This window comes from Aptenodytes patagonicus, chromosome Z (genome assembly GCF_965638725.1).
Source record: "Aptenodytes patagonicus chromosome Z, bAptPat1.pri.cur, whole genome shotgun sequence".
NCBI classification, from domain to species: Eukaryota; Metazoa; Chordata; class Aves; order Sphenisciformes; family Spheniscidae; genus Aptenodytes; species Aptenodytes patagonicus.
In genome coordinates, this window is record NC_134982.1 from 27,713,938 (window position 1) to 27,726,362 (window position 12,425).

General features: G+C 44.3%; 1 protein-coding gene across 2 annotated transcripts in view; it reads right to left on the minus strand.

Moving 5' to 3' along the window:
* PDE8B (phosphodiesterase 8B) overlaps positions 1-7,320 on the minus strand; it is an 88,513-nt gene extending 81,193 nt beyond the window's left edge. The window contains exon 1 of one of the 2 annotated variants that reach the window (XM_076363237.1): positions 6,994-7,320. In XM_076363237.1, coding sequence (XP_076219352.1) covers positions 6,994-7,305 — 312 coding nt within the window. In that variant the 5' untranslated portion in view covers positions 7,306-7,320. The remainder of the gene's footprint in view (positions 1-6,993) is intronic. The other variant, XM_076363238.1, reaches the window with a different exon arrangement.
* Positions 7,321-12,425: the final 5,105 nt, after the last annotated feature.

Below are 12,425 nucleotides of genomic sequence, written 5' to 3' on the forward strand. Positions count from 1 at the left end.
GAGGTGGGTGTTGGTCTCTTCTCCCAAGTAACTAGCGATAGGACGAGAGGAAATGGCCTCAAGTTGCACCAGGGGAGGTTTAGATTGGACGTGAGGAAAAATTTCTTTACTGAAAGAGTGGTTAAATGTTGGAACAGGCTGCCGAGGGAAGTGGTGGAGTCCCCGTCCCTGGAAGTATTTAAAAGACGTGTAGATGAGGCACTTAGGGACATGGCTTAGTGGGTGGTGGTGTTGGGTCGACGGTTAGACTCGATGATCTTACAGGTCTTTTCCAACCTCAGTGATTCTATGATCTTTGCAATTCCTGCTGCACTCTTCCATCCTATGAAACCAACTGACATTGGTCCAGTTTTCCCATCCTTTTAGAAAGAACACTGCCTCTTCAAATGCAGTATGAATCCAGGACAAGAGATCAATGAACTGTAAATCTACATCAAAATTAGTTCTGTATTTTCAAAGTGAGTAACTCACATTATTAACATTAATTATTAATATTGAGACTGATTCTAAAGTAGCAGCATTTAGCTGAGGGGCTTCTCAGCATAAATCTAAGCTCCACCCTTTCTATATTCACTGGATGGCCAAATCAGTGGGTAGAGATATTCAGGGACTTTTTTTACCAATTCTCCAGAGTAACTGTCTATTCACAGAGTCAGAGGTAATCCAAAGGAACAGAATGTCTCTAATACATTTTGTTCTTGTATAGCTAACAATACAAGTGAGAAAGACATTTATAAATAATTCGATGCTGAAGTCTGGGGTGGTGGTGGACACAAATGGTTGAAGTGCAAGGGAAAAATAAAGCTCATGAGCAAATGCACTAAAGGTCCTCTCAAGGGGAGAAAGTTACCTGCACTAGACACTACCTCCAGAAGGCTGTGCAGCATGCCATCTTACTCAGAATTAATAATGTATCTCTGGACAGCACTTCTTCCTCACACGAAAGGAAAGGTGACTCAAGCTTCACAAGCCAAAAGCACCAGTGTTTTGGGGGAGTTGTGTGAGCTCCTATAGAATGAGCTCATCATACTTTATGGCATGTGAGAATTGTCTCAAAGAAGATGCCCTCAGAGAAGCAAGGGGACAGTCAGCCGTTGCTGCCCTACAAGACCGGTGACTTACTGGGCTGGAAATGCACTTATTAAACTGGGCCAGAGGGAGACAGTACTACACAAGAGATCATCAGGTGGCAGCCATTATTGTAAGCTCATGCCCTCAACCACAAAATGATGCACTTCAAACACACATGCTATGTTCCACAATGCTCCATACATTTATCTTTACATTGGTAAAGGTGACTGTTGATTTTCTGAAGCCATAATCCTCCTACCATTGACTTATTTTGAAGTCCAGAAAATACTGGGTTTGGTTACCATGACAACACTCCCCAAAAAGAGTTAAACTCTGCTACACCATAAAACACTTCACATGCTATTTCCTAGCAACCATGCAGGTACATACAGGCTTCGCTGAAGGCAATTTTAGAAAAGTTACATGTACGTTAAAGATAATTGTACAAATTTCACATACACCATGTATCTTTCACTTTTCACCCTTACTGAAAAACCCTGTAACTGAGACAGACTTGAATGTTTAAAAAAAAAAAAAAAAAGAATGACCAACAGGCAGACAGAAAATACAGAGAGAGAATGATCTACATGGAAAGTAAAGTACCCTGAGATCTGGCAGCGGTGCAGGTGGCGCAAGAGAAAAATTTAACCCAAAGCACGGCTTCTTTTCCATCTCTCATTCCCCTTCACACCACTACTTACACTTTCACCCAATCTTACTCTCCTGGACAGCATGGAGGGGGCACTCAAGCCAGCTGACAGGAAATGTCTGCAAGAGATGTTTGGTAGCTTTGCCTCTCTCTTAGACTACCTGCACAGCAGGTGTGAAGTTTAGTTTCACAACCTAAACCTGCTTAATTACTCTGCTGTCTAAACCACTACTTAAAGTGTGATAGATGACTAGACTATTCCTCACCTGAAGGAGAGGAATAGGAAACTATGCGCCCATTTTCTGTATCACACCCTAGTGATCATTAAGCATTCTCAGCTACAGGAATTCAAACCTATCTATCTCCTGCATCCCAAGAGCATGCCTTATGGCATGGGTATATGGCACAACTTCTCAGCTTGCATTACATCTTTCAGCTGTGTGGTCAGTTTTATTTGAAATCCCTCTGCTCTGCATTCAGCATGATCATGGGGTATTAGGAATTGTCAAAAGGTCCACATCAAGCTCCCCGGAAGGTAAAACCTCAGAGTCTCATTTTGCACATAGCAAATGGTACAAAGTAGAAAACAGATGCTACTAACGCTCAGTTTACCTAAAACTGTTTGGTATTTTGGGCACTGAAAGCATATGTTCCAAAATAACTTTTTACTGGAGGACTTTTTACTGGGAGTAGAGGTCTTGAGACACCTGTTGACTCTCAATGATGAAATGGTTGAGGTATATTTTTCTCTTACAAGCTTCCAACGCCTCTCTTTTCTTATACAAACTAAGGGGGTGGGGGTGGGTGGGTGGGAAAGGTGCATTTTATATTCAATGATATAAATGCCTATCACTCAGAACAGTTTTGGAAGTCCAGAATGTTGTGTGACTCAATACCAAGTAAGTTTAATTTACCAGGCTGCTCTGTTTCCTTTGCCAAGTGGTTTATTATTTTCTGAAGAAATGGTTTTCTCCATTCTGTAACACTTCTCCTGTCTAGCGTTGCTTAAGAGCACAACTACAGTGCTTGTTGAAGTCTACCTGCACCATTTGAAGGAGGAATGGAAAGGTCAGATACAGAGCAGCAAATCTTTGCAAAAGTCCTTTTAGTGTATTTATTTAAGAAGTCTGGGCTTAGTCCAAGAAAAGCACTTCTCTACTAGCAATTTTCTTTATGGTGAGAGTTATTCAGGCCAGCACCTCTCAGAGAACAGCTAGCCTAAATTAAAAAGGCTCTGCACTGTAACATAGTTCAACATTTTCTGGCCTGCCCAAATTTTTTTCTGCCAGCTTTGCAGCCCCAGAGTATGTTCAAGAGGACTCTGATGTCTTAGGTGTCCTATTGAGTTGTGAAACGGACCTTCATCACACTAAGTTACAGAGTCGGGAGGTTTATTTTCCAAGTTTACCCTACATCTGGCATGTTCCACGTTCTACAGAACATACTAGCAACCAGTTAAACAGTAGTACACTTCAAACAAAACAAAAAGTGCAAGAAGTACAGTGACTTTTCTTACACATGATACTGCTTTAAAGAGAAGAACTGTATTTGAAATCAAGGCAATGCTTAGGGTTGCGTTTCTCTGGGACCCATGGACCTGATGCAACTCTCTCAGGAGCTGGATTTCTCAATGCTCACCATACCACTTTATATTTGTATTTGGCAGCTGCATCCTTTTCCCTATTCCCCCAGGTTTAAAAAAAAAAACAACTCGTGAAAGCTAGGTGCTTGACTTACTGGGGCACATCCTTCTCAATGCTTCCACCTTGGAACTTAACACAGACCAACACTGGTAAGAAATACTGTCCCATTGTATTTCTTCTTATTTCTGAGCTTTGCTTCTAATAATTATTTTGCTTTAGAAAAGCCTGAAAACTGTCAAAACCTGTTCCTAGTGTGACTGACTTTCAAGAGAGGTTCATAAACAGGTTTTTCTCTTCCACAAAGAACACAGCATAAGAAGAACCAAACCATTACACCTGCTGTTCCTGTCAATTCAAGAAGAAAAATAAGATAAAGTAATCAATAGAAGACTGCCGAGGGTTTTTTTTTCCTCCATTAGGCTGTATTTTAGCAACAACAGCCTTAAAACTTGTTTGTTCTTGTAGTCTTTAAGTTTGGCTAACGTTTAAGTATCAAGATGTTCAAGAAAAGCGTATCTATGCACACACTTTTGCTTAAGATTTGTATTTGGCCATAAATAAAAGATGTATTTGTACATCTTTTAATACATATGCATAAATAAAGTGAACTTTTATTACCTTTTCAAATCCCCAAGGAAGCATTCAAGAAGCTGTTTACTTCTTGCTAAACAGCTGGTACTGTTGCATTTCAGAACCAGCAATAGTTGAGTGATGGGTCAAGCAGCCATTATACACTCAGTATCATCTCACGCTCAGTGTTATGCTTCAGTGATGTAAGCTAAATGCCTTGTATCTTTATATAAAGCTGATGTAGGGTTTGAGATATTAATACTATTTGCTATTGTGATACTGTTTGGTTTTATTAAGGAGGGAATGTGGGCAAGGAACGTCTGGTTTTTACTCAAGTGTTTCTGCCCAAGTACCTTAGTAACATAGCATATGGCTGGGCACCAGAAACTGTAGGTCCTATTCCATATTAGGATGCGGACACATCTTATAATACTTAACAAGTCCACTTAAGATCTTTGTCAGGTAACCTGTAGATATTTGTTACCAAGCTTTTGAGATCCACAAAGAAACACGCACACACACTTGTCATGGTTTAACCCCAGCCGGCAACTAAGCCCCACACAGCCGCTCACTCACTCACCCCCGGTAGGATGGGGGAGAGAATCAGAAGGGTAAAACTCGTGGGCTGAGATAAAGACAGTTTAATAGGGAAAGCAAAAGCCACGCACACAAGCAAAGCAAAACAAGGAATTCATTCACTACTTCCCATTGGCAGGCAGGTGTTCAGCCATCTCCAGGAAAGCAGGGCTCCATCACGCGTAACGGTTACTTGGGAAGACAAACACCGTAACTCCGAACATCCCCTCTTCCTTCTTCTTCCCCCCAGCTTCATATGCTGAGCATGACGTCATATGGTGTGGAATATCCCTTCAGTCAGTTGATGTCAGCTGTCCCGGCTGTGTCCCCTCCCAACTTCTTGTGCACCCCCAGCCTACTCACTGGTGGGGTGGTGTGAGAAGCAGAAAAGGCCTTGACTCTGTGTAAGCACTGCTCAGCAGTAACTAAAACATCCCTGTGTTATCAACACTGTTTCCAGCACAAATCCAAAACAGAGCCCCATACTAGCTACTGTGAAGAAGATCAACTCTATCCCAGCCAAAACCAGCATAACGCTAGAACTGCTGAATGGTTACTCATAACCAGTGTGAGCAGGATGCGACCAACACATCTGAATGCTCTGAACAATTCAGAACTTTTTATTAAGGAAAGGAGAAGAAAACAAAACAAAAAAATTGTCTTTGTAACACTGACATCTCCCCAGTGAATACAGATTAGATGGACTTAAAAAGTAAGGTTTAGGTAAGCCATATAATTTAAGCGACATGGGATCGGGTTGAAATCATTACAAGTTGATTTCTTTTAAAGCCAGTTTAATATTACGGTACGGATGAGTTTTAAAACATTGCATAAAGATAGGGTCAAATGTGATAATGCAATACTTGATTGTGTAAACAACTAAAGAACAATTCAGAACAGAAAATGAAGACAAATGAAGCAGCATGGTTTAAGTGGGTTAAATAGTTACAAAACTAGAATATTATATTAATATGTAATAGTGCTAACAGCCATTTGACCCGTGTATTTGTTTTGTCCCCTAAATAGTTAGATGAGATTTCAACACACCTAATATGTGCAACCAAGCACTTCAGCAGTGAAAACCATGTGATATTGCTAGACACTTTTTCTGTACCAAAATAACTAAGTTTTTTTTCATTTTTTAAGTTCTATGGGAATAAATACTGTTATCAGGTACTATTGGAGAACCATATTCCATACATTCTGCTCAGACTTCGTCCCTATCACTGATTATGCAGGTTCTGCTTCTGAATGAGTAAAACAACCAATGTAACCGCAGACAATTCTGCAAGTTTCTCAGCATTTGAACAAACAAACAGACTATGGGTTGTGGTGGTGGTTTTTTTTTTTTCCCTGTGATCTCTCTCACTTATGTTTCCCTTAGATGATTTCTGGATTTTTTAAATTATAGAAGAAGATTATATAATCTTTTAATTTCTTAATTATATTATAACAAAATACCAGGATCTATTTAAGCCCATGGAATTACTTTGTGACATGATATCCTGCTTTATTAGTACAACAGAAAAGTAACCTGAGGCGCAGCTGGGATAATGACACATTTGTTTTGATAATAAGCTTTGGAATTGGGCAAAAAAGCTAAATTAATCCTTAGAAAACTTTCAGGGAAATTAATGAAAAATCTACTCTGATATTAAAAAAAAAGAAAAAAAAAAACCCAGAGCAACCATCTCTTTTAACTGCTAAACTTAAGCGAAGATGTTGACGAGCAGGTTGCAGCAGTGCCTGCCTTACTCACTGAGGGGGTACCCAAGCTTTTCACATTTGGAGTGAGATGACCCTATAGACACGGGCCCTGCCCGCCCCTCCCGGGAGTATCCCCTCGCCCTACACCAGCAAGGCGTATTTGCCCATGTGCGCAAATCATAGCGGTTCGGTTCTCAGCTGAGCATCCACGCCTAGCAGCAACAGTTCATTTTAACCAGATCGGGAGGAAGAAAGAGGGATGAAGAAAACCCAACAGTCAAGTACGGGCTTTTTGCTGTGGAGAATTAAGCGGGGGGAGATTTTGTTCCGGCATATTAACACCTCTCCCAGTCGCCCACTCCCTGCCATCGGCCTCCAGGCTCGAAACAAACCCTTTCCCCCCAGCCGTAACCCCAGGAGCGATCTCAGCACAGGGGCACCCCGGAGCCACCCCAGGGCTGCGGGCGCGGGACGGAGGGAGCCCGAGGGGCCCGGCGGCCGGCGCTCGCCCCCGGGGGGGCACCAGGCGAGGCGTCCCCCGGCGCGGCCCCCCCGCAGCAGTGCCAGCCCGGCCCGGCCCGGCCCGGCCGCCGCAGCTGCGGTGAGTCAGTGGGCACCAGGGCAACGGCTCCTCGCAGCTGCATCCCGCCTGCCGAGGCACCATCTCCCTCCCCGGCGGAGGCGGGGGACGCTCTGGCTCCGTCCTCCCTCTGCCGCGGCCGGCGGGGACCCGTACCAGCCCCACCGGGGACCCGCTCCGGAGCGGCCGCCGTTTACCTTGACGCCGGCGGTGCCGGTCTGGGTCTCCGCCTCGATGCCGCAGCAGCGGGGCGCCCTGGCCCGGGCGGAGGCGCCGGGCTCCCTGCGCTCCTTGCGGCGGGGACCGGCGGAGGACGGCGGCTGCTGCCGGCTCTGGTAGGCGAGGACGGAGGGGATGGAGTCGGCCGCGTCTGTCTTGATGAAGAGGCCGTGCAGCGTGGCGGTGCCCTGGGAGATGGTGGTGGTCTGGTGGGGGGAATTGGACTCGTCCGAGTCCCGGCAGTAAATCACGCCGCTCTGCGAGACGTGGATGCTGGGGGCGCAGCCCATCCCTTCCCTTCCCCACCCCGCCCCACTGCACCGCCGGCGGGCCGGCCCGCTCCGCTCCCACCGGCCGCCGCCTCTGCGCCGCGCACCCCGCGGCGGCACCGGCACCACCCCCCGCCGGTGGCGCTGCCCCGGCCGCTCCCGCCCATGCGGCGCCTCCGCGGCACCCCCGCCCGTCTCCCCGCGCCGCCTCCAGGGACCCCAGACCCGTTAAGCCCCTTGGCCTCCTCGGCAGCATCTTACGATGAGGCCACCGGGTCCTTCAGCCGGGTGGGGGGGGGGGGGGGGGAGGGGAAGAAGAAGAAGAAGCAGAAGCAGAAGAAGCAGCAGCAGCAGCATCGATGGTGCAGCACCCTCCCGACCCTCGCAGAGGGTCTGCTTTCAAGCCGTCCGTCCGTCTGTACAACATGACCCCCCCCGCCCCATTGTGTCAAACACTTTCTTTTCTTTTTTTAAAGCAGTTAAAAATACTTATTTTGCCAGTCAAAACACACCTACTTTTCTTAGCCATGGGTAAGCAAATCTCAATTGTTTGGGGGGAGTGCAGGGAGGAGTTTGTAGCCACACAGCACCCACTGCAAGTTCAGAAAAAAGGCCAGGATTGTTCCACAATTTTTAGTGCTGTTTTTCAATTAGGCCAATATTCAAAGACACAAACTGGTATTTTAGCCTGTATGTGTGATAGCTGCCAATCCCTGTTTCCAGTCCCTGGGGAGATAATCAAGCAAAATGTTTAATGATGCAGAGATTTACACATCTTCTTAGCTTTCCACAGTGAATAGTTTCATTGACCTCAGTGAAACTACCTACAAAGTGTAAAGCTAAACATGTGGTTTTTAAGCCTTTGCAAGATTTTAGTTTAAATCTCTCTGTTTTCAATGGCACATTATAAATACTTCAAGAATTGGTAATGTCATCCAAGCAGTATGCTACCTGGCTAATAAAGCATTTATCTGTCACCCAGTTACCAACAAACACTTCTGTATACACCTTTTCTTCTACTTAGAGTGTTACCTGATGTTTGATCACTGTCTCTCCACCTAGTTTTTGGTGAGTGATGTAAAAATACTAGAAATGTGAAGCACAGTTGGTGCAAGGATTGTGATGCTGAATGACAAAGTGAACAAGTTATTTTGGCTTCTAATACTCCTGAAGTGCTTTCATGGATTAGAGACCAGTTTATTCAGAAATGATGGCTTCACCGTTAAAACACCTCAGTTTAGAGAGACTGTTTGAGCCTTTAGCCTCTGCTTCTGCTGATCCAGTCCATGGGTCATTGTAATTATGGCAATATGGACATTCACTCATCCATCAAGGACTGGACTGAGATCACCAACCTATTTGACAAACTATGGTTTTCCAGTTACCCGAGAGAGCCTGTGTTAGTCCTAGTAATCAAATTTCTCTAGGTAATTTTTTCCCCCAATTCCAGTTGTCAATGTTCACAAACCAAGTTGTGGCTCATATTGTGCATATGCTGCATGTTTGCATGCTGCCACACCGCTCTGCTGATGGCTGTCTTTGAGGACCACCTTGAAGACAGGCTCAGTGCAAGCGAAATGAAGCAGACTATGTTTCATCACCCAACCATGCAGCCCTTCTTGCTGCTTAGGCTGCAGGTCTGCATGAGACCTTCCACCCTCCCAAAGCATAATGCACTTAGTTGCAGAAGAACATGGCCTAAAACTGCATTTAATAACAAAAGAACAACCAGTTGTATGTATTCCTTGCAATATTTTGAAGTCCCTCTTCATTTCTGTTAATGGTTGGGAAACTAAAGTGGGGGATTTGAGTTACCTGCCCTAGACCACACCTGAGATTTGCAGCAGAGCCAGGAGCTCAGGAATGCCACTCAGAACCCGCAACATTGGTGTAAATCACATTGCCCCAAAAGATCTCTAAGAGTTGTTGACTGTCTAGCTTGAGACTTTGTTCATAGGAATTTACCCACCCCAGGTATCAACAGCATCTAGAATTTTAATAAAGGATGTGAATGTAAACCATATTTTGACTTTGCAGACTGAGCTTGATGAAAACGTCATGTCACACCCTAAACTGTGTTGCTTGCTATTCACAGTCCATTTTTCTGAATGGATATCAGTGATAAGTTATTTCATCAGTCAGTCAATACTTCGGTTTCCTTAACATCCCAGTATCTGGCTTTCTGCCCTCTTCCTACTGAATTCTGTGACAACTTTGCTATTGATTTCAGACAGCATTGCAGGCACCTGCCCATTCTCACATGGATTTCCCTTGCTTAGATATAACATCTAAGTTGATGTCAGAGAATAAGTTGTAGGAATAAGAAGACACAGCTCTGGAGAAACTTTGCTAAATGCAGCTCTCAAGTAGCTCTCCTTGTGCCCTTGATTTTGGGGTAATGGGGAAGGATCGCCACTGAAGAGGATGAGCCTCCCTGTGCAAGGTGTCAGAGTGCTTGAGAGGAATGAAGGCTGCAGGGTGGGGAACTACGTGAACTGCTGAAAAGCAAGAGAAAAGTGGGGAGAGTAACTTAATGCTTTGTCTGATAGCAGGATCACAGAATCATAGGATGGTTGAGGTTGGAAGAGTCATCTGGTCCAACCCCCCTGCTCAAGAAGGGCCACCTACAGCTGGTTGCTCAGGATGGGCTTATCTGGACGGTTTTTTAATATCTCCAAGGATGGAGACTCCACCACCCCTCTGGGCAACCTATTCCAGTGCTCAGTTACCCTCACAATTCCCTCCTGATGTTCAGAGGGAACCTCCCGTGTTTCAGTTTATGCTCATTGCCTCTGGACCTGTCACTGGCACCACTGAAAAGAGTCTGGCTCCATCCTCTTTGCACCCTCCTTTCAGGTATTTATATACATTGATGAGAACCCCCCTGAGCCTTCTTTTCTTCAGCGCTCTCAGCCTCTTCTCATATGCACAGTGCTCAGAAGAAACTTAGAGAGATGGAACAAGCAAGTGATGATTAGCATGAGCAGAGACTGGAGTGGGGCAGAGTGAGTGGGTGCAGAGGAGAAGTATGACTGTCTGCCACTGGAATAGGAAGTGAAGAAATGGAAAGTTAAAGATGCCTTTTCCTAACATTGGTACTCTTCCTGCATCTTGCCTCTGAGAAGGCAACCATGGGTTTACTGGACGGGGGAAGAGGGAATATTTAAAACATATGCATGCACGCTTGCACCACCTCTTATGGCACACTCAAGTCATGCTCCTGCAGTCATCTTGCTGCAGTCTGCGCTGACTGATGCCCACTAAAGCAGAAAGCTTTACTGTGAGCAGCACATAGTAATTCAACCAGGGGCTTACAGGAGGGACAGTTAATGTACTGAAGCAGACTCTGCCCACAGAAACGCATATTTGGTATGGCCCCAGAATTAAGCTAGTGCATCTGACCACTGGAAGACACTCACGTGCACCAGTTTTTCCACTACTAAAGAGCCTTCACTGGCTTTAGTTGCAACAGTGTAAATCCAAACAAATTCTATGCTCACAGGAAACCAATTTCTCACACATGACTAATTTCAGCATGGTGAATTTAAGCATATAAGTGATTCTGGAAACCATCAGTGGAACCCTGAAGCATCTTGTCTTTTTTTCCAGTAAAAAGCAGTGGATACACATTCTCTGCAGTGTTTACACCTGCAAATCCCTCCACAATGAGGAAAATATACTCCTCCAAACTTTATATCCCTTCCAAAGCCAGTCATAGGCTTCACTCTGACCTCAATATTAAGACTGTATGCTACAAGCAGATTGGTAAGTTTATGTTGGCATTATTGGAAGTAACATCTGCAAATCCCAGTTCATTGCAATAAGAATATACTACTTCAGAGGTCGCATTTTACAGAGACTTAAAAATCTGGTACTTGACAACCAGCTACTAAAGACAGTTACCTCTATTCATGGTTCATTTACTGTAAAACCAGTTTAAGAAGGTATAAATAAACCTGTACAAAAAAAAAAAAAAATTACTAAGCTCTTAGGAGGCTCAACAGTTTCTCAGTCCTTTCATATTGGTCCAACAGACTTCTAAACTACAGTAAAAACTAACATGCTGCATACCCAGATTAGAGCAAAGTAAATATCTAAAAATTATTTAAATTATCCAGACTATGCGCTGTGTTTTTAACTTAAAATAGATATGAGGAAAATAATAATAATTGTTATAATAATCAGAACCCTTCTTTGTATACCTCTATTTTGTTAAAAACCCCCACCTCTATAGTAATTTGATAATCTATAATAGATTATCAAATGCTAACCTCGTGTTTTTACTCACCAACAATACAAGAAATGATGGTGCTTGGAAAACAGAAAGATATTAAATACAAGACACGAAGGTTATTTCTTTTGCTTGAGGAATAGCAGAATGTACTTTTCAGTCCACAAATCTGATGACTGTCTCACCAATGGAATCGAGAGTAACTTCACTGAAGGCAATGACCTTTCTCCAACTCAAACAAAAAGCAAAATCAAGTCCTATTTTTTTTTCCCTACCCAAAACTCCTTTTATTTTTTCACTGAAAAAATCATTTGTTGCAGCAAAACTGTGTTTTAATTTACCATTGGTTGGTTATACTGTGTTTGCATACTAAATTCTGTGAATGCTGTGAATAACAATCTCCCAGTAGCAACACTCTACAATAAGATACCCTCAGGTAGGTATTGCTCAGACAGAATGGGTTTGCTGGGATTGCTTGCTAATCACACTGTAAATCCTGAATTTGGCTTTCTTTTAGTTAGATTTTGACTGGCTTGGACAATGCCAGCTATCTCAGTTTTCCCCAGAATTTCATAAAATAGTTTGCACTATGGATATTTTGCAAGTGGGGAAACTGAGTCATGGAGAAGCCTGTTTCCAAGCTCACGCAAGGGAGCAGAGCTGAAGAGGGAACTCAGTCTGGTTCCCTTCCCACTAGCAGTCCATGCTGCTGTAAGTGCCGCGAGGCACAAATTGTGCTGAGAGTGCATGGAGGGGCAGGGGCCTTCCTCCACTCTCTACCTTCTCCACCCCTTTGTGTGCGAGAAAGGAAGAGCTATGGTTCCTGCCCTCCTCTGCAGCTGTTTCTCTCTCCCCAGGGGCAGGAGAAGATGCAGTCCTGGGCTTTTGCTCCTCACTGCTGATAGGTGAT